Source organism: Schistocerca serialis, chromosome 9 (genome assembly GCF_023864345.2).
Source record: "Schistocerca serialis cubense isolate TAMUIC-IGC-003099 chromosome 9, iqSchSeri2.2, whole genome shotgun sequence".
Taxonomy (NCBI): domain Eukaryota; kingdom Metazoa; phylum Arthropoda; class Insecta; order Orthoptera; family Acrididae; genus Schistocerca; species Schistocerca serialis.
Window position 1 is genome coordinate 19,506,014 of NC_064646.1, and position 23,903 is coordinate 19,529,916.

At 44.6% G+C, this 23,903-nt stretch overlaps 1 protein-coding gene across 1 annotated transcript in view; it reads left to right on the top strand.

The window, feature by feature from the left end:
- Positions 1 to 23,903, top strand: part of LOC126418765 (uncharacterized) — a 272,831-nt gene that overhangs the window by 242,540 nt on the left and 6,388 nt on the right. Inside the window, exon 4 of the mRNA XM_050085691.1 lies at positions 5,088 to 5,216. Coding sequence (XP_049941648.1) covers positions 5,088 to 5,216 — 129 coding nt within the window. The remainder of the gene's footprint in view (positions 1 to 5,087; positions 5,217 to 23,903) is intronic.

A 23,903-nucleotide genomic window follows, 5' to 3' on the forward strand; every position in this document is an offset into this window, starting at 1 on the left:
ATGGAGTTCTATCTCCTGAGGGTGACCAATAAAAGGAAAGCCAAAAAGGTGGAGGAAAAAAACCCAACCAAACCACAAGATGAAGCAAAGTCATGAGGATAAGTGGCCTGACATAAGGAACAACACCAGAAGAGGGAAAGGAAGGGGCAAAGGGAAAGAAGAAGGACCGGGAAGGAGAAGGAAGGGGATGGTAAAGGAGCTCAGAAAAAAATAGGCAGCAATAGCTTAGAGACCCATCCATGCAACACACATACCCACAAAGGAGCAGCCGGCCCCTGGGGGGCTGTCGAAATGGAGGTATTTCTGGTGGTTTGTATGGTTCATATGGACAGAGGTACTGATGTATGCATCATCGAAGTGAGGTCAATAGTACCTCTCCACAGGTCCCGTTCCTTTATTTCTAATGCCCATTTCCTTACTACTATTGAAAACCATCTTTCCCAATGCCTGACCGATTGCAAACCTACAGCCTCCTCCTTAACAGCCATGACCCACTATATCCTCATCCACAATTCCTTCTCCTTTGAAGACATGACCTACAAACAAATCTGGAGTAAGGCTATGGGCACTCACATGGCACCGTCGTATGCCAACTCATTCATGGGCCATCTAGAGGAATACTTCCTAAACGTCCATTATCCCATACTTTGAGGGTGAAGACTTCCTATCCGCAATCCTCCAGACCCTGAACATCATCTCTCCCATTCAGTTCACCTGGTCCTAGTTAACCCAACAAGCTGCCTTCCTTGATGTTGACCTGCACTTCAAAGATTGCTACATCAGTACCTCAATCCATATAAATCCTACCAATCCCCAGTAGTACTTTCACTTTGAGTCCTGCCACCCATACCATACCAAGAAATCCCTTCCATACAGGCTAGCCACAAATGGCCATCGTAACTGAAGTGATGAGCAGTCCCTCTCGAAATACACCAAAGGTCTCACTGGATATTATGGACAGTAATTACCCAGCACATTGTCCAGATCTCTCATCAATTGAAAACGTCTGGTCACTGGTCAATGGTGGCCGAGCAACTGGATCGTCACAACACGCCAGTCACTACTCTTGATGAACTGTGGAATCGTGTTGAAGCTGCACGGGCAGCTGTACCTGTACACGCCATCCAAGCTCTGTCTGACTCAATGCCCAGGCGCATCAAGGCCGTAATTACGGCCAGAGGTGGTGGTTCTGGGTACTGATTTCTCAGGATCTATGCACCGAAACCGCGTGAAAATGTAATCACATGTCAGTTCTAGTATAATATATTTGTCAAATGAATACCCGTTTATCATCTGCATTTCTTCTTGGTGTAGCAATTTTAATGGCCAATAGTGTATATTCAGTTTTTATAATTAATAGTTTAACATTGTCAGAAAAGTAGAAAATGAAAAAAAAGTGGTAGCACAAGAATCGAAGGCAGGCTGACGAATTATCAGCCCCTGCGCTTGACCACTAACCAAGCGAGCTAGAACATGGAGTGCTACTCGTAAATCCTTCATACTCTACACTACGATGAAGCAAATTCCAGCAGGAGGATAAGAACACTAATGTGAAACCACACTATTTTGCAGGATATCAGTGGCGCGGCAAATTCAACAAGAGAGAGAGAGAGAGAGAGAGAGATGATTGTACTTCCTAACAGGAAAGCAAAGATTTAATGCAAGCCAGTAAAATGCTACACCGCGTGTGGGAACACTCAGCCCTTACAGCTATTGCTTCTCAAGACTCTCTCATACTTTGCACTTGCACAATACGTTACACACACTTTCAAAGGAAACTACTGACTTGGTGCTGTAAGCAGTATACCACTCCTAGTGCCGGATGGGATGATGTCGCTTCAGAGCATGCACAGTCGGAATCAGACAGCTGTGTTCCTGCACTAACAAGGGAACCTCCCCATCGCACCCCCCTCAGATTTAGTTATGAGTTGGCACAGTGGATAGGCCTTGAAAAACGGAACGCAGATCAATTGAGAAAACAGGAAGAAGTTGTGTGGAACTATGAAAAAATAAGCAAACTATACAAGCTGAGTAGTCCATGGGGCAAGATGTGCTACATCATGGATAGCGCGAGCTCAGGAGCGCCGTGGTCCCGTGGTAGCGTGACCAGCTGCAGAACGAGAGGTCCTTGGTTCAAGTCTTCCGTCGAGCGAAAAGTTTATTTTTGCATAGTTATGATCTGTCCGTTCGTTCATTGACGTCTCTGTTCACTGTAACAAGTTTAGTGTCTCTGTTTTGCGACCGCATCGCAACACCGTGCGATTAGTAGACGAAAGGACGTGCCTCTCCAATGGGAACCGAAAACATTTGATCGCAAGGTCATAGGTCAACCGATTCCTCCACAGGAAAACACGTCTGATATATTCTATACGACACTGGTGACGGCATGTGCGTCACAGGAATATGTTGTCGACCCACCTAACTTGTACACTTGGCGAATGAGTAAAAAGATTCTTCTACCTTGCCCTATTTAGGATTTCTTGTGGATGTGATAATCGCTTCCAAAAAAGTGATGAAAACATAAGAGTTTGTCACATAAACTGAAAATAAAAAACTAAACTTTTCCACTCGACGGAAGATTTGAACCCAGGATCTCTCGTACCGCAGCTGCTCACGTTACCACGAGACCACGGCGCTCCTGCATTCACGATCTCCTAGATGTTGCATATCTTGCCCATGGACGACTCAGTTTGTATATTTTGCTTATTTTTTCACAGTTCCACACAACTTCTTCCTGTTTTCTCAATTGATCTGTGTTCAGTTTTTCAAGGCCTGTGCCAACTTATAACTAAATCTGAGGGGGGTCCGATAGGGAGGTTCCCTTGTAAGTTGACGGTAGTGCGACTCAGCACTCGACACTGGTTTCTAGTTATCGCAGAAAGAGTGTTTTCGCCCATTTTATTTGTATTCCAGCAGTCATTCCAAGGAAAATGGCGTAGTTTCAGTACAATTACCAACGCGCATGCGAAGAGAAATGACGTAGTTTTAGTATGATTTCTGGCTTTCCTTCGAGGAGACATGGCATAATTTTAGAGCGATAGTTACACTGTGCTGTAGCAGATTAGGACACGATAACCGTCCGCGATTGTCAGATATGATTGATACGGGACGCAAATTAATATATCCGCCGTCCGCGGATAGGAAAATCTCAGAGTGTGGGTTATAGCGTTTTTATTTAAACTAAAGTCTTTATTCAAAATTTACAAAACAATATTCGTGAGGTAGGACTGATCCTCCAAGACTACCAATAACTAAATCAAAGATTCTCCCAAACATAAACTGTCTGTAGTAACCATACAACTTCACCAAACCAAGCCCCGGGCGTCTCGCGCAGAGCGACGCGGAGTCCACGTTGCCGTCACCTGAGTCCGAGGACGAGTAGAGGCCCTGCGAGGATGGCTCGGGTACGCTGGCGGCGGTGGACGATGACGCGGCGGCTACGATGACACCAGTGGGCTCGCTCGGCGTGAACCGCCTCTCCAGGTTTTTTTTTTTTTACTTTATTGTTATTTTAAAGCCTGTACAACAGGCAGGCTGTCAGCAGCACACTACGCTGCTCTTCAGCCATAGAATATACAGGCACCAAAAACAGGGAGAAGACACAAGTTACAGAACGGTGGGCAATAAAACAGGAGACACATAGAGACAAACACGGAGCCGTTCACACTCGTCGATAAACCACACTGCTAACTGATGAGACGACGCACGAAGACTGAAGATGACGACGGCACTGGTGAACGAGGGAGTGTGACGGTGAACACTGAACACTAAACACGACGGCACACACGAAACACTGATGGCGGTGATCTCCGGCGCGCGAATGTCCACATAGCGTGTGCGAGTCCGGGGACCTGCCAAGAGGGGAACAGGGGTGAGGTGGGGGAGAGGGGAGAAAAAGGATGCCAATGGCTGAGGAGACGGGGGCAGGAGGAGAGGGACAGGGGAGGGGAGGCCCGGGGGAGGAGGGGGGAGAAAAGGAGGAGGGAGCGAAAAGGGAGAGAAGGGAGGGAGGAGGGTGCCCAGAGGAGCAAACACAGGATGAGGGCGGGAGGATCAAAGTTGGTAGGAAGGGTAGATGGAGGGGAGGAGGGCATCATCAGGGAGGGGGAGCTGGCGGAAGCCACCTTGGGAGAGGGTAAGGAGGGTGGAGAGATGGAGACCGGGTGGGACGTGGGAATACAGGCGCGGCAGCGGGCGGGGGTGGGAGAGGATCGGGGAGACGAGCGGGTGAGGAGGATCGAGTTTGCGGGAGGTGTACAGGATCCGTATCCTTTCAAGGAAAAGGAGGAGATGGGGGAAGGGGATGAGATCGTACAGGATCCGCGTGGGGGAGGGGAGACGGATGTGATAGGCGAGGCGGAGAGCAGCCTCTCCAGGCTCCTGCGCCAGCCTAAATACTGCTCGGCGCATGGATATGGCTGGCTTTATTTGCAGTCACGTGTCGAGCGGAAGGAAAGAGGTCCGTGGCTGTAGCGACCTCTTGCGGCGCCGTGGACGCCTCCTGGTGGTCTCTGGGAAGCGTCTGTGTTTCCTGGACGACCGGCCAGGCAGACCCCTACTCGGCCCGGGGCCTGCTCTACCGGTGTGCTTCGCGGGAAGCTAGAGTTGCAGGCGCTTAGTGTGGACACTACAAATAATATCCAAAGAGCAGCAGCACATTTCGTTAGTAGTCAATGCTGTAAATGCAAAAGCTTCATGATGATGCCAGCCAACCCCAGAGGCTTTCTGCATCGTGGTGTTGTTCACTATTAAAATTCGGGGAGTGTACATCCTTAGAACAGTTACCCAGTATATTACTTCCTCCTATGCGTATCTAAAACGAAAAGTTTATGAAGGCGAAATTAGACCGATTCGAGATCACGCAGTTGTTCAACAGGAGTCGTTCTTTCCGCGGACCATTAGTAACTTGAACAGGAACGGGATGAAGGGACAGCTGTACACAAAATACCCTGCGCCACACACCATGAGGTGGTTTGCGGAGTCCAGCGTAGATGAAAGCCTACGTATGAAACGTTACTTTGGGTACCGACAAGTGCAGTTGTGTGCAGTAACGATCGCTCTAGGACAAATTATTATTTTTGTTACAGCTCAGCTTTCTGAAGACAAGTGTGTCCCTGGAACTATGCTTAGGAAGTCCTGTAACACGTGTAAGTGCAGCAAAAGTGGCAGACCAATCCACTGCACCAATCTCCAGTGTCATCCGCTACTGGGCGTAGGTAAGTGTATTTGTTCACACACTGTTGTTTTTCACTTGGAAATTTGTTCACTTGCAATGAATTCCTTGATATCAGCTGTATTTGGTACGTGTCTTTTACCCAATGCTGATATATGACCATTTGTGCTGGAGTGGGGCTCGAACCGGCATTTCCTACTTATTGCAAACAGTCGCCTCAACTACTTCGTCTATCCATGCATGCACCGCAAACGGACCCAAACGTCCAAACGTCACACTGTCTACATCCGTATCTCGTAGTCCCGATCCAGCATGGATTTACATATGCCACTATTGGGTAGCAGATCTGTACCTAACTTAAATGATATCAAGGAATTCGTAGTCAGCGAAAAAAAAAATTCATAGTATTTCTTACAGCTGTGAATCGTCAACAGCGTACGTTCTTTTAGACATGCATATAAGTATTAGTAACCTATGCCAGCATACGACAATAATAACGCTGGTCTCGACTTCTCGTTGTATCAATGTCCGTGTTGCAGGAAACCAGGTGATGTCGCGACCATTAGGTGAAGAATTTGGTTGACTGCGATATAAAGGGACTAGTCTTGGGAGACTGGAATATGGTTGTAAGGGAAGGAGAAAAAGAAAGGGTTGCGGGATAATATGGGCTTGGTACTAGGAATGAGAAAGGCGAAATACTAATTTAGTTATGGAATAAATTTCAGTTAGTAACAGCGAATACTTTGTTCAAGAATCAGTAGAGGAGGAAGTTTAGTTGCAAGAGGCCGGGAGATACGGGAAGATTTCAGTTGTATTGCATCATAGTCAGGCGGACATTCCGAAATCAGATGCTCGATTTAAGGCGTATCCTGGAACAGATATAGAATCACATCACAATGCAGTAGTGATGAAAAGTTGTCTGACGTTCAAGAGGCTAGTCAGGAACAATCAACGCTGAAAAAAGTGGGATACGGAAATACTAACGAATGAAGGGATAAGCTTCAAGTTCTCTGTGGCTAAAGATACTGCGATAAAAAATAGTTTAGTGGGCGGTTCTGTTGAAGAGGACGAACATCTCTAAAAAGGACGAACATAGAAGTTGGAAAGAAAAACCTACATGAAGAATGTGAGGAAACCGAAACAGAAACGATTGTCGGAAGTACTGATTCAGCATATACCAAAGTTATAAGAACGTTCGGTGAAATTTAAGGCAAGGGTGGTAACACTGGGAGTGCAATGAGAATTCCACTATTAAATGCAGAGGAGAGAGCGGATAGATGAAAGAGTACGTTGAGGGCACCTATGAGGGTGAAGACGTGTCTGATGACGTGATAGGAGAAGAAACGGGGGTTGGTATAGAAGGGATAGGGGATCCAGTATTAGAATCAGAATTTAAAACAGCTTTGGAAGGCTTAAAATCGAACAAGGCAGAAGAGATAGATAACAATCAATGAGAATTTCTAAAATCTACGGTGAAAGTGGCAAAAAAAGACTACTCACGACGCTCAATAGAATGTATGAGTCTGGCGATTACCATCACAACATCCACACATTTCCGAAGATTACAGGAGCCGACAACTGCGAGAATTATCGCACAACCAGCTTAACAGCTCAGGCATCCAAGTTGCTGACAAGGATAAGACACAGAATAATGGAAAATAAAACTGAGGATGTCTTAGATGACGACTAGTTTGGCTTTGCGAAAGGTAAAGCCATCAGAGAGGCAATTCTGACTTTGTGGTTGACACTGGAAGCGAGACTAAAGAAAAGCAAGACAAGTTCACAGTATCTGCCGACTTGCAAAAACCGTTCGACGGTATCAGATGATGCAAGATCTTCGAAATTCTGAGAAAATATGGGTAAGCTATAGAGAAAAGGGTGTAATATACAACATGTAAAAGAACCAAGTGGGAACAATAAGAGTGGAAGACCAAAAACGAAGCACTCGGATTAAAACGAGTGTAAGACAAGGATGTAGTCGTTCACTTTTACTGTTAAATCTGTACACCGGAAAAGCAATGACAGAAATAAAAGAAAGTTTCAAAGTGGGATTAAAATACAAAGTGAAAAGATATCAGTGATAACATTCGCTGGTGACATTCCCATCGTCAGTGAAAATGAAGGGAAAATAGGGGATTTTCTGAATGGAATGAGCAGTTTAATGAGTGCAGAATATGATTTGAGAGTAAATCGAAGAAAGACGAAAGTAATAAGAAGTAGCAGAAATGACAACTGCGAGAAACTTACCATCAGGAATGGTGATCACGAACTAGATGTAATGAAGTAATTCTGCTACTTAGGCAGCAAACTGATGCATGACGGCCAGAGCAGTGAGGACATAAAAAGCAGACTAGCGCTGGCAAAAAGGGCATTCCTAACGAAGACAAGTCTACTACCCTACTGGCCATTAAAATTGCTACACCACGAAGATGACGTGCTACAGACGCGAATTTTAACCGACAGGAAGAAGATGCTGTGATATGCAAACGATTAGCTTTTCAGAGCATTCACACAAGGTTGGCGCCAGTGGCGACACTTACAACGTGCTGATAAGAGGAACGTTTCCAACCGATTTCTCATATGTCTCATGCAGGAAAGAACGAACAGAGGGCACCTAATGGGAAGCTTCCAGAACAAGTTGTAATGAAGTTGGTAGCTCCATATCGCAATAAGGGGCGAAATGTGACTACTGATAATATTTTCACTACGGTCACACTTGGGGAGAGACTGGAAAAAGAGACAACTAGTCTTGTCGGCACTATCAACCGTGCAAGAAAAGAAATTCCGAACACTATAAAAAAAAATGAAAACTCCTCTTTATACGTCTGTTATCTTGAAAAGGGAAGGTGGTTCAAATTGCTCTGAGCACTATGGGACTCAACTTCTGAGGTCATCAGTCCCCTAGACTTAGAACTACTTAAACCTAACTAACCTAAGGACATCACACACATCCATGCCCGAGGCAGGATTCGAACCTGCGACCGTAGCGGTCTCGCGGTTCCAGACTGTAGCGCCTAGAACCGCACGGCCACTCCGGCCAGCGGAAGGTGGTACTCTGACTGTTTACCAAGGGAAAAAGAACAAAAATGTTTTTCTGTATAGCACCTTGCACACAGATGTTGAAATACAAAATAATTCAAAACACCTTCCCAAAACAGTGAGCTTCTACAATAGTACAAAATTTTGCGGTTGGTGTCTTGGACCAGATGACGAGGAAATGTTCTGCCCGCTCTGGTACTCGGCGATGGCCTGTACTCGTATTTCACAATATCCTTGATTTAGCAACCATCAACGCATGGATCATTTTCAAGCTAGTGACAGGGATCAAAATAAGTAGGAGGAATTTCATCCTGAATCTAGCAGAAGAATTACGTAGAGCTCATATGGAAACCAGAAATCAGAAAAGGCTGCCAAGGGATGGAAAAGAAAAGGAAGAAAATGACGATGGCAATGAAGAAAGAGAAGAAGCGGAAATTCCTGCGAAAGTAAGAAAACTATGCCAAACGAGGAAATGCAGAAACAAGACAAATGAAGTGTGCAGTAAATGCAAGAGAGACGTCTGTGGGCTGTGTACATATAAAGTAATAAAGACAGTAGTTTGTAATGCTTGTAAGTAGGATTAGGTACTATATATGGTCATATTTTATGATCGGTCTTTCTCTTAACATATTCATGGATACTTAGTTTCTCAAGTGATATTAATTTCTATTAATTTTAAAACTACTGCAATACAATTAGTATGGTTGCAGATAAATATTGGGAACTATATTCTTTAATATTAGTAATATTATGTTCCCGTTGTTGTTGTAAAATACAATGATACTGTTATTAAACGTAATTAATGTGATACAGTGTTATCAAGGTCATTAATATTTACATTAAACATGACAGCATGTACTTACGAAGAAAGTGGTCACTTTGAGCACATCGGCGGTTCTAAGTATAGTACTAGTTTCGGCGGTTCTAGTGTTAAATCATTATTCTTAGCCATTTATGAGTCACACCATACTTGTTATGACGATACAGTTTTCTTCATTAGTTACTTACATATAAATACACACAGATATCAATGGGAGAAATTGTGTGAAAATCAACAACATTGTTCAAATATTAGCTCTTGCATACTTCATATTCTATTAACCTTTCAACTGACACAAAACCTCCATTAAACGTTTCTCTCTCAGTTCAATGTTATATTAACTTCACGTATTTCCTGCATCATCTATTGATCATCTTCTTTGCATCAATAATTTAAAAAATCCTTCATCCTCCCTAACTTCTCCATACACCATCTAACTCATTACATTAAACATCCTTATACTCATATTATTCATCTGAACTAGTAACTCCTCATCTGTATGTCATTTAAGTACTTTTTTACTTATCCCAATCATCATGTGTCATATCCTTCCAATTCTTTATAGTTCCTCTGATTTTTATGACTCATTCAATAAATCAAACAATATTACATAAATTGTTTAGGGATAATAATTAGCTACACTCACTCACTATTATTTCTATAGTTCTGACTTTGAACCGTTACGCAAAAAACGGTGTCTTTGATATCTCAAATATTTGCTTAACATTGCTTTCATTTTGTGGTAATGACTGTATGACAAGACTTACTAAGCTGTTTGTAATTGAAATATTGGACTATGACTGGTTAGTAAACTTAATAATTTCTAAAATTTTCTTACTCTGTGGATAGGAAAGATAGGAGAGAAATGAGACTTGAAAGGGAAAGTAAAGTCCCACACGGCTGGGTGTGTACTAGTCGCCAGTTGGTATACCAGCAAAATAGTTGTTGGTTCACTATGCCTGCTCTGATTCTACTTCATCATCTGGGTTACCCCCGTATATGTTAAGATATTGGCGATGTAGTAAATCTTCAAGTTTGGCATCTTGAATCGCTTTGACAAACATTTATTCTGATACTCCCCTTCAAGCTGACTGTAACTATTATCTTCTTATCTCGTCCTAACTTCCCAGGTGGAAACTTTACCTCTCAGTCTGTCTATTGAAAACTGTATTTCGTATTCATCTTTAAAGTACACACTGAAATTTCCTTTTAATGATTTGGTAGATATCATTGGGTGCAATTCTCCTTCCATGCTATACTTCTCCCCTGTGTTAGCCTGGGGTTATCAGTTATCACTGTTGACTACCACAAAGACATTATGTTCCTCACCATCACAGATTTATTATTAATTTTCCTATCAATGAATCCCTCCCCCCATGAACCAAGGACCTTGCCGTGGTGGGGAGGCTTGCGTGCCTCAGCGATACAGATAGCCGTACCGTAGGTGCAACCACAACGGAGGGGTATCTGTTTGAGAGGCCAGACAAACGTGTGGTTCCTGAAGAGGGGCAGCAGCCTTTTCAGTAGTTGCAAGGGCAACAGTCTGGATGATTGACTGATCTGGCCTTGTAACATTAACCAAAACGGCCTTGCTGTGCTGGTACTGCGAACGGCTGAAAGCAAGGGGAAACTACAGCCGTAATTTTTCCCGAGGGCATGCAGCTTTACTGTATGATTACATGATGATGGCGTCCTCTTGGGTAAAATATTCCGGAGGTAAAATAGTCCCCCATTCAGATCTCCGGGCGGGGACTACTCAAGAGGATGTCGTTATCAGGAGAAAGAAAACTGGCGTTCTACGGATCGGAGCGTGGAATGTCAGATCCCTTAATCGGGCAGGTAGGTTAGAAAATTTAAAAAGGGAAATGGATAGGTTTAAGTTAGATATAGTGGGAATTAGTGAAGTTCGGTGGCAGGAGGAACAAGACTTCTGGTCAGGTGACTACAGGATTATAAACACAAAATCAAATAGGGGTAATGCAGGAGTAGGTTTAATAATGAATAGGAAAATAGGAATGCGGGTAAGCTACTACAAACAGCATAGTGAACGCATTATTGTGGCCAAGATAGATACGAAGCCTACACCTACTACATTAGTACAAGTTTATATGCCAACTAGCTCTGCAGATGACGAAGAAACTGAAGAAATGTATGTTGAAATAAAAGAAATTATTCAGATTGTGAAGGGAGACGAAAATTTAATAGTCATGGGTGACTGGAATTCGAGTGTAGGAAAAGGGAGAGAAGGAAACATAGTAGGTGAATATGGATTGGGGGACAGAAACGAAAGAGGAAGCCGCCTGGTAGAATTTTGCACAGAGCACAACATAATCATAACTAACACTTGGTTTAAGAATCATGAAAGAAGGTTGTATACATGGAAGAACCCTGGAGATACTAAAAGGTATCAGATAGATTATATAATGGTAAGACAGAGATTTAGGAACCAGGTTTTAAATTGTAAGACATTTCCAGGGGCAGATGTGGACTCTGACCACAATCTATTGGTTATGACCTGTAGATTAAAACTGAAGAAACTGCAAAAAGGTGGGAATGAATTTAAGGAGATGGGACCTGGATAAACTAAAAGAACCAGAGGTTGTACAGAGATTCAGGGAGAGCATAAGGGAGCAATTGACAGGAATGGGGGAAATAAATACAGTAGAAGAAGAATGGGTAGCTTTGAGGGATGAAGTAGTGAAGGCAGCAGAGGATCAAGTAGGTAAAAAGACGAGGGCTAGTAGAAATCCTTGGGTAACAGAAGAAATATTGAATTTAATTGATGAAAGGAGAAAATACAAAAATGCAGTAAATGAAGCAGGCAAAAAGGAATACAAACGTCTCAAAAATGAGATCGACAGGAAGTGCAAAATGGCTAAGCAGGGATGGCTAGAGGACAAATGTAAGGATGTAGAGGCCTATCTCACTAGGGGTAAGATAGATACTGCCTACAGGAAAATTAAAGAGACCTTTGGAGATAAGAGAACGACTTGTATGAATATCAAGAGCTCAGATGGAAATCCAGTTCTAAGCAAAGAAGGGAAAGCAGAAAGGTGGAAGGAGTATATAGAGGGTCTATACAAGGGCGATGTACTTGAGGACAATATTATGGAAATGGAAGAGGATGTAGATGAAGATGAAATGGGAGATATGATACTGCGTGATGAGTTTGACAGAGCACTGAAAGACCTGAGTCGAAACAAGGCCCCCGGAGTAGACAATATTCCATTGGAACTACTGACGGCCGTGGGAGAGCCAGTCCTGACAAAACTCTACCATCTGGTGAGCAAGATGTATGAAACAGGCGAAATACCCTCAGACTTCAAGAAGAATATAATAATTCCAATACCAAAGAAAGCAGGTGCTGACAGATGTGAAAATTACCGAACTATCAGCTTAATAAGTCACAGTTGCAAAATACTAACACGCATTCTTTACAGACGAATGGAAAAACTAGTAGAAGCCAACCTCGGGGAAGATCAGTTTGGATTCTGTAGAAACAAGGGAACACGTGAGGCAATACTGACCTTACGACTTATCTTAGAAGAAAGATTAAGGAAAGGCAAACCTACGTTTCTAGCATTTGTAGACTTAGAGAAAGCTTTTGACAATGTTGACTGGAATACTCTCTTTCAAATTCTAAAGGTGGCAGGGGTAAAATACAGGGAGCGAAAGGCTATTTACAATTTGTACAGAAACCAGATGGCAGTTATAAGAGTCGAGGGACATGAAAGGGAAGCAGTGGTTGGGAAGGGAGTAAGACAGGGTTGTAGCCTCTCCCCGATGTTGTTCAATCTGTATATTGAACAAGCAGTAAAGGAAACAAAAGAAAAATTCGGAGTAGGTATTAAAATTCATGGAGTAGAAATAAAAACTTTGAGGTTCGCCGATGACATTGTAATTCTGTCAGAGACAGCAAAGGACTTGGAAGAGCAGTTGAATGGAATGGACAGTGTCTTGAAAGGAGGATATAAGATGAACATCAACAAAAGCAAAACAAGGATAATGGAATGTAGTCTAATTAAGTCAGGTGATGCTGAGGGAATTAGATTAGGGAATGAGGCACTTAAAGTAGTAAAGGAGTTTTGCTATTTGGGGAGCAAAATAACTGATGATGGTCGAAGTAGAGAGGATATAAAATGTAGGCTGGCAATGGCAAGGAAAGCGTTTCTGAAGAAGAGAAATTTGTTAACATCCAGTATTGATTTAAGTGTTAGGAAGTCATTTCTGAAAGTATTCGTATGGAGTGTAGCCATGTATGGAAGTGAAACATGGACGATAAATAGTTTGGACAAGAAGAGAATAGAAGCTTTCGAAATGTGGTGCTACAGAAGAATGCTGAAGATTAGATGGGTAGATCACATAACTAATGAGGAAGTATTGAATAGGATTGGGGAGAAGAGAAGTTTGTGGCACAACTTGACCAGAAGAAGGGATCGGTTGGTAGGACATGTTCTGAGGCATCAAGGGATCACCAATTTAGTATTGGAGGGGAGCGTGGAGGGTAAAAATCGTAGAGGGAGACCAAGAGATGAATACACTAAGCAGATTCAGAAGGATGTAGGTTGCAGTAGGTACTGGGAGATGAAAAAGCTTGCACAGGATAGAGCAGCATGGAGAGCTGCATCAAACCAGTCTCAGGACTGAAGACCACAACAACAACAATCAATGAATCCAGTTTCATTCTCCCGTTCTTGTATACCCTCTTTTAAGTTGTTGATCTTTTTATTGATTTGCTGATCGTTCGGACACAGTGTTGTTATCTCTTCCATCTAATTCAGAGCTGTATTCTACAATTACCTTGTTCCTGAGTTCAAAATGGTTCACATGGCTCTGAGCACTATGCGACTTTACTTCTGAGGTCATCAGACGCCTAGAACTTAGAACTAATTAAACCTAACTAACCTAAGGACATCACACACATCCATGCCCGAGGCAGGATTCGAACCTGCGACCGTAGCGGTCGCTCGGCTCCAGACTAGCGTTTAGAACCGCACGGCCACTCCGGCCGGCTGTTCCTGAGTGTACAATAGTTTTCGAAGCTATTGTTAGTCACAAACTGTAAAGGAATCACGCTTGCCTGAGGCCATGTTGTACAAACATAACCTAAAGCACACGAAGTTTGACAGCATTGCAAAAGCAAAGCCACAGCAAGCGGCGCAAATGATGCAGTATGACAGCAACTGGAATGTTGTTGTGCAAACTCTACAACATGGAATAATAACACGCAACATCCGAGCTCCACCACCCCAACGCGTCCTAGTACTGATAGGAGAAATGCAGAGGCAGGTAAAAATCATCCAGAACTCAGACACCAGAGTGTAGACAGGTTGCTGGTTAAACGAGGGCAAATGGTCACCTAGCCTGCTACCATAACGTGTTGTCTGGTTTTAAACACTCCCGTTTCAGACATGTCGTCTCCATTATCCGGTCATTCCACCTGCGTCACTGATACCGATGGGATGACAGTCTCGCTAGATACAGGTTAACTCTAGTGGCAAACCTTGACGTACTGCCTGCTGCCTGTATGAAGACTTCAGTTACGAGAGTATAGCCTGCCAGCTATGGGAGGACTGCACCACTCAACGCCGCCGCTACAGACGTGGCACAGCCGTGACTGATAAAAGATGAGGACCTATAGGGCGTTCCTCTGGTGAAGGGCCAAATTGACTGACTGCAAGACGCCATCTTCTGCATGCTGGATGGGCACCTGAGTGTCTCCTCCCAGGCTGTATGTGTACCGCCTTCTTGGCTGTATGGTGCCTGTGCTTGGAGAAACCTGGGCTTCCGCTTTCGCATCCACTGCCATCTGGAAGATGCCGTGGGTACGGGTCTAAGTGCACGCCCATCTTCGAGAGTGCTGAGGCCCATCGTATCAACTGAGGCGCTTCCACGGGTCGCCTCGTTGGTTCCCGCTACCACAACCCACGTCGCCTTGCTCTCAGGCATTCCTCGTCGACACCTTAGAACGTAGCTTAGACTGTTCCTTGGCGCCAAAAGAGAGAATATTCATTGTAGCGATCACGTCAATATAATGTTATTACAGATGCCGCTGTTTCACTGAAGCCTTCGCGAGTAAGACAAACACCCACCAACTCTCGGAGCTCGAACGCTGACATGTAACATTATCACCTAAATTGTCCAACTTAAACGCCCACTGACCTCCAGATCTAAGGGGTGACAATTACAACTGGTGTAGCGCAGTGGGTCATTCAGCACCCGCCGTTGCCCCAATTGGTGGTCAGAAGTGGTCTTCATGACACCCGAGATCGCCACTATTAATCGTTATATCGACATTACTGCAATCCGCTTTGCTCGTCTTGCACTCTGCACATCGGAATGAAGGATGGTGACTGAGAACTATTTTTCTCCCTTGAAATGGCCGTTTCGTTTCACTGTATTACACTACTGGCCATTAAAATTGCTACACCACGAAGTGACGTGTTACATATGCGAAATTTAACCGACAGGAATAAGATGCTGTGATATGCAAATGATTAGCTTTTCTGAGCATTCACACAAGGTTGGCGCCGGTGGCGACACCTACAACGTGCTGACATGAGGAAAGTTTCCAACAGATTTCTCATGCACAGAAAGCAGTTGACCGGCGTTGCCAGGTGAAACGTTGTTGTGATGCCTCGTTTAAGGAGGAGAAATGCGTACCATCACGTTTCCGACTTTGATAAAGGTCGGATTGTAACCTATCGCGATTGCGGTTTATCGTATCGCGACATTGCTGCTCGCATTGGTCGAGATCCGATGACTGTTAGCAGAATATGGAATCGGTGGGTTTAGGAGAGTAATACGGAACGCCATGCTGGATCCTAACGGCCTCGTATCACTAGCAGTCGAGATGACCGGCATGTTATCCACATGGCTTTAACGGATCGTGCAGTCACGTCTCGATCACTGAGTCAACAGATGGAGACGTTTGCAAGACAACAACCATCTGCACGAACAGTTCGACGACGTTTGCAGGAGCATGGACTATCAGCTCGGAGACCATGGCTGCGGTTACCCTTGACGCTGCATCACAGACAGGAGCGCCTGCGATGGTGTACTCGACGACGAACCTGGGTGCACGAATGGTGGCAAAACGTCATTTTTTCGGATGAATCCAGGATCTGTTTACAGCATCATGATGGTCGCATCCGTGTTTGGCGACATCGCAGTGAACGCACATTGGAAGCGTGTATTCGTCATCGCCACACTGGCGTATCACCCGGCTTGACGGTATGGGGTGCCATTGGTTACACGTCTCGGTCACCTCTTGTTCGCATTGACGACACTTTGAACAGTGGACGTTACATTTCAGATGTGTTACGACCCGTGGCTCTACCCTTCATTCGATCACTGCGAAACATTACATTTCAGCAGGATAATGCACGACGCATGTTGCAGGTCCTGTACGGGCCTTTCTGGACACAGAAAATGTTCGACTGGTGCCCTGGCCAGTACATTCTCCAGATCTCTCACCAATTTAAAACTTCTGGTGAATGGTGGCCGAGCAACTCGCTCGTCGTAATACGCCAGTCACTAACTCTTGATGAACTGCGGTATCGTGTTGAAGCTGCATGGGCAGCTGTACCTGTACACGCCATCCAGGCTCTGTTTGACTCAATGCCAAGGCGTATCAAGGCCGTTATTACGGCCAGAGGTAGTTGTTCTGCGTACTGATTTCTCAAGATCTATGCACCCATATTGTGTGAAATTGTAATCACATGTCAGTTATAGTATAATATATTTGTCGAATAAATACCCGTTTATCATCTGAATTTGTTCTTGGTGTAGCAATTTTAATGGCCAGTAGTGTACTTTTAGGCCATAGTATATCACAGAGGCACTCATTTCACTCTGAAAGTAACTCGGATATAGCACTGTGAACCTCCTGAGCTGTCCGAGATCTGGGGCAATTGTCACGAAATGTATTTGACACCTATCAGACGTGCGCCAGTTGCCATGCACCAAGACTGTGCCAGCCAGATGTTTTACTTCCTGCCTATGGGATCATATGGCACGGACTGTAATGAATGTACACTCCTGGAAATGGAAAAAAGAACACATTGACACCGGTGCGTCAGACCCACCATACTTGCTCCGGACACTGCGAGAGGGCTGTACAAGCAATGATCACACGCACGGCACAGCGGACACACAAGGAACCGCGGTGTTGGCCGTCGAATGGCGCTAGCTGCGCAGCATTTGTGCACCGCCGCCGTCAGTGTCAGCCAGTTTGCCGTGGCATACGGAGCTCCATCGCAGTCTTTAACACTGGTAGCATGCCGCGACAGCGTGGACGTGAACCGTATGTGCAGCTGACGGACTTTGAGCGAGGGCGTATAGTGGGCATGCGGGAGGCCGGGTGGACGTACCGCCGAATTGCTCAACACGTGGGGCGTGAGGTCTCCACAGTACATCGATGTTGTCGCCAGTGGTCGGCGGAAGGTGCACGTGCCCGTCGACCTGGGACCGGACCGCAGCGACGCACGGATGCACACCAAGACCGTAGGATCCTACGCAGTGCCGTAGGGGACCGCACCGCCACTTCCCAGCAAATTAGGGACACTGTTGCTCCTGGGGTATCGGCGAGGACCATTCGAAACCGTCTCCATGAAGCTGGGCTTCGGTCCCGCACACCGTTAGGCCGTCTTCCGCTCACGCCCCAACATCGTGCAGCCCGCCTCCAGTGGTGTCGCGACAGGCGTGAATGGAGGGACGAATGGAGACGTGTCGTCTTCAGCGATGAGAGTCGCCTCTGCCTTGGTGGCAATGATGGTCGTATGCGTGTTTGGCGCCGTGCAGGTGAGCGCCACAATCAGGACTGCATACGACCGAGGCACACAGGGCCAACACCCGGCATCATGGTGTGGGGAGCGATCTCCTACACTGGCCGTACACCACTGGTGATCGTCGAGGGGACACTGAATAGTGCACGGTACATCCAAACCGTCATCGAACCCATCGTTCTACCATTCCTAGACCGGCAAGGGAACTTGCTGTTCCAACAGGACAATGCACGTCCGCATGTATCCCGTGCCACCCAACGTGCTCTAGAAGGTGTAAGTCAACTACCCTGGCCAGTAAGATCTCCGGATCTGTCCCCCATTGAGCATGTTTGGGACTGGATGAAGCGTCGTCTCACGCGGTCTGCACGTCCAGCACGAACGCTGGTCCAACTGAGGCGCCAGGTGGAAATGGCATGGCAAGCCGTTCCACAGGACTACATCCAGCATCTCTACGATCGTCGCCATGGGAGAATAGCAGCCTGCATTGCTGCAAAAGGTGGATATACACTGTACTAGTGCCGACATTGTGCATGCTCTGTTGCCTGTGTCTATGTGCCTGTGGTTCTGTCAGTGTGATCATGTGATGTATCTGACCCCAGGAATGTGTCAATAAAGTTTCCCCTTCCTGGGACAATGAATTCACGGTGTTCTTATTTCAATTTCCGGGAGTGTAGATGCACTATGATATGCCGTACGAATTAGAGTAACTCCTCTCGTGTTGTGTTTAGTTTGAACCTGGTGTTCGCTTCCCCTGACTTGTTTGTTCGCTTCCCCTGACTTGTACATTACCTTGGGTAGGCAGTAGTAGAGAACAAAATATGCCGATGGAAACACGTTCTGATAATATCAGTGAGTCTCTTGTCGCTATGACAGAACTGTTTTTAAGATTACAAGCTCTGCTTGAGCGCATAAGTGGGGAATTAGAACATCACGGAAGCTAAGCAGGGCACTGCAGGCCGTACAAGGAACAGGTGGCAGAAAATTCCAGGATGTTCAAAATACCTAGAGCGTACCCTCTCTTTCTGTGGTTCTTCGACAGCAAATTTAATAACAGCCCTCCAGAATGAAGGATGGTGAGTGCGAATTATTTTGCTACCTTCTTTTCCGGCATGGCAAAGGAAGAAAAAACTGTATTTCTCAGTGACGTTTCAGCTTCAGCCAAGCTGGGTAGTCGGTCTAATGAAACATGCCTTCTTATGGGCTATCTACGATTGGTTTGGGAAACTGAAGCATGTCACCTACCGTAAAACCTTGAATGATGCCTAAAAATTTGAACGTTTGACTGAGGGGTTACGGCAGAGGAATCAGAAACAGAACAGTACCCCCTTCTTTAGCTAAAAGTTAAACACATTAACTTAGAAGAACAATAAGACGGTTGTGTCAGTCTCTGATAGTATCCGAAGACTCAATACAGTGTTACGCCTATAAGCTGAAAATAGGACTCTCGATGTGTTTTTGCCCGACATTCCTGCTTAAATGTCGTGCAAGCTCAGAATGGAGAATCGTTCAGATGTCGGCATGGCTGCTGAGGTTGCTGGTGACCGTTGTGTGTTGGTTTCGACAGTAATCACAGGTGTGGGTGTGAGTGGGTCACAAAGCAAGAGAGTACAGGGCTAAGAAACGAGGGAATCAGTCTCTGGAAAAGGGCCGTTAAACAGGAACGGGAGTGAGGCAGCCGTTGGAAGACGTTCCCAATAATATGTAATACTGCACAGTTAGCTGCAGAAACGGAATGCTGCTTGCGGGGTTTTGTTGGTGACGTAGAACATGGATTTTTAGTAGATACAGGAGCGCACGTATTGGCCGTCGACTAGATCTTTTGGGTAGAAAGAGAATACTCCCTTCTTGGTACATATTATGTGGAGTGGGTATTCACGATATAAATTCATTGAGACAACACAGCTCAAATTTAGCGTTAAGGATAGGACTTTTTATGAGCACATGGAGGTGTTGCCAAAAGTGGGGCAAAGGTATTCTGTGATTCTTTGGCTTGATTTCCTTACTTAATATTATGCCGAAATCAGTCTTTCACAGTATACAGGGTGAGTCACCTAACATTACCGATGGATATATTTCGTAAACCACATCAAATACTGACGAATCGATTCCACAGACCGATCGTGAGGAGAGGGGCTAGTGTAATTGGTTAATGCAAACCATAAAAAAATGAACGGAAGTATGTTTTTTAACACAAACCTACGTTTTTTTTAAACGGAACCCCGTTAGTTTTGTTAGCACATCTGAACACACGAACAAATACGATATCAGTGCCGTTTGTTGCATTGTAGAATGTTAATTACATCCGGAGATATTGTAACCTAAAGTTGACGCTTGAGTACCACTCCTCCACTGTTCGATCGTGTGTATCGGAGAGCACCGAATTACGTAGGGATACAAAGGGAACGGTGATGGACCTTAGGTACAGAAGAGACTGGAACAGCACATTACGTCCACATGCTAACACCTTTTTATTGGTCTTTTTTCACTGACGCACATGTACATTACCATGAGGGGTGAGGTATATGTACACACGTGGTTTCCGTTTTCAATTACGGAGTGGAATAGAGTGTGTCCTGACATGTCAGGCCAATAGATGTTCAATGTGGTGGCCAGCATTTGCTGCACACAATTGCAATGTCTGGCGTAATGAATATCGTACACGCCGCAGTACATCTGGTGTAATGTCGCCGCAGGCTGCCACAATACGTTGTTTCATATCCTCTGGGGTTGTAGGCACATCACGGTACACATTCTCCTTTAACGTACCTCACAGAAAGAAGTCCAGAGGTGTAAGATCAGGAGAACGGGCTGGCCAATTTATGCGTCCTCCACGTCCTATGAAACGCATAGGAGGAGTGGTACTCAAGCGTCAACTTTAGGTTACAATATCTCCGGATGTAATTAACATTTTACAATGCAACAAACGGCACTGATTATGTATTTGTTTATATGTTCAGATGTGCTAACAATACTAACGTGGTTCCATTTAAAAAAAACGTAAGTTTGTGTTAAAAAACATACTTCCGTGCATTTTTGTATGGTTTGTGTTAAACAATTACACTAGCCCCTCTCCTCACGTTCGGTCTTTGGAATCGGTTCGTCAGTATTTGATGTGGTTTACGAAATATATCCAGCGGAAATGTTAGGTGACTCACCCTGTATAGTTGACCTTGGAGGAATCTTGTTTCCGCTGGGTGACACCGCTGCAGGCGAGGCAGTGTCGTAAGGCCGTACCTCATTGAGATGTAGCTGACTACATTGTATACACTCTGGAGATGGGTTCTCATGATAACGTGTCTTCATACAGAGGGAAATTAGTTTATCCATAGGCACAGACTTAACACAGGAAATGTTACGCGTGGTTGAACCACTGGAGAATAATGAACATTTGGACACAATACACTGTTTTGTACACAGAAGCCTAGTGCGCATATTTAACTGTAAATGGAGAGTATATTGTTCCTGTTAGTCGTTAATTTCGGTATGGACTACACGAATCTACCGTAGGGCTTAGCAATCGCCATATTGAATATTTTGGAGGAAGAGAATATAGAGAGGTCCTATACCGACCACAATCACAAGCATACCGAGAATAATTCTGCGTTTCGAAGTAAAGTCTGTCATCTGCAAGGTAGTAGCCGTCCGTGTTACGAAAACACTGCTGTTACAGTTTAAGGATTTTTTTATAGTGGACAGCTCGATTACCCGTGACTCATATTACCCAACATCGCATACCAACAGGAAGTGACACGAGAAGATGCACAAAGAAAGCGTTGCCTCAGAGATTGGAGACGAGTACCAGAAGTTGCAACTTTGGGATGAGAAGTGAAGGTAACACACCTCGCGCCGCAGGCAGATATACGTATGAAATGGCCATGAATCTACGCAGGTAGCACCTTTGTTAAAAACCTTATCTGTGAGAGCAATCGAGGGAGATATGCAAGAACTTAATACCAACTTAAGTCAGGTGCAAAATGCTGTAGAAGGCGAAAAACCAAGGTAGACCACTCAACTAACGAACCTCGAATGTACTGTACTGATCAAATGTGATGTGGGAGTGGGGAGAGGAGGTGGTGGGGGTGGAGGGGGGAAGGGGAGGATAGTTACAGAACTCACTGAATTTGTTCACTGTGCAGTGGCAACAGCCAGTAATAACCAGAAAGTAATTCAGAAATGAAAGAGTTTCTTAGACTGGAAGATGACTATCACGAGATTGTTACAGATACGGGCAGACAGGATTAACGATGCAAGACTTCAATTACAGGAATGCAAGAATCCATGCATCGTTCAATGCATGGGCAATTACATTCGGCGTTGATGTGGCCGCAGCAATTTTTGGAAGAATTACGTCAACTGCAAAGAGATTTTTCCACAGAGCTCGAATAATCGAATTGACACAAAGGAATTTAGCGCTATTTTATAGCATAGCCACCGTATAGTTTAGATCAGATATGGCGAGATTACACATATCGATCGCATTTCCGGTACTATATCGAAGCACCCGCTTTCATTGCTGCAGCATTCATCCGAACCCGATGAAAATGGAAATCATGAGCAAATGGGCACAGCTATGGACCGAATAAGTATTAATATTTATGGAACGAGGTGGTGCACAAACTATCACGACAATAAAAGATTTGCAGGATTCTGAAACAGGAGTGTTGCTATTTGTGCAACTAAGATGGTACAACGGATACACATTCATGCAAGGTACAACTTTTCAGAGGTGAACATGTACCCACACTAATACATAGAGAAATGATGTAACCTAAACCACTGTATTTACTCAGTATATTTACCATAAACAATAATAATCAACTATTAGGAGGGTGTGAAACCAAGAGGCGTGGAAAGGATGAAACTAGATCTCTTGCTCAGAGGCGTGACTTACGGTACTCAAATGCGGCAATCTCTTCGGCTTGCCTCTTTTCATTTTTGTTCACCTTTAATTATACAAATGGAGGGAAGTTGAATTAATTTAAGGGAGTATGATATCACAGTGATTATATGAGCTGATTTAATTTCCTCTTCTAAACCTAATGTAGTCAAACGTCATTCTGGGTATATTCATTTGGTGTATGGTCTCTCATCTGGTGTCGGTGAATATATATTACATTGCATGACTGTTTATTGCGAATTATGATGTTTCTACAGACATACATGCGTGTCTGAAGGAAAAGACACTGCGCCTTCTACAGCCATTATGAAATGAAATGTATTTGCACCTGCGAATGTTCGTGTGGTTGTTAACTACTATTACAAGATGTTAAGTGCGAGATACTTTGTACTACACCCAGCTGATAACTTCTTTCTCTCAATTAACTGATCACCATCTACATACCTACACTTCATATCGCAGAATTACTTCAGTCATGATAAGATTCACATAATTTGTTATGTAAGTGTCCAGTGAGCCCTTTTTGTGCCGGATAGTAAAGAGACTTTAATGTAAACTAAAGATAAATATATTTGTTGCATACTCCAATTTTATTCCAACACACTTCGGTCAATCATGTATCACATAATCCATCCGTAATTGCCTGTTCATAAATATATGAAAAAGATCGATATGAAGCTGTGATGGCCTACAAAATGTACTTGCATAATTAAGTGCAAGATGCCACTGGGCTAGGGCTCACCTGTATGGTTGCCTCTGAACATGTTCAATATGCAGAACACCCCCCCCCCCCTCACACACACATGAATCTGATGTAGTTAATGGCCTGCTCACAAGTGAAATGAGGCCGGCCGGAGTGGCCAGGCGGTTCCAGGCGCTTCAGTCTGAAACCGTCGACCGCTACGGTCGCAGGTTCGAATCCTGTCTCGGGCATGGATGTGTGTGATGTCCTTAGGTTAGTTAGGTTTAAGTAGTTCTAAGTTCTAGGGGACTGATGACCTCAGATGTTAAGTCCCATAGTGCTCAGAGCCATTTGAACCATTTTTGAACAAGTGAAATGAAGGAGATGGAGGTGACCCTAACGTGTGAGTCATGGGTGTGATTCTTGCTCATGTTAATAGTACTAAGGGGGATGGAGGCGTTCATCTCACGTGAAAGAGCGGTACCTGTGACTATAGTGTATTACAA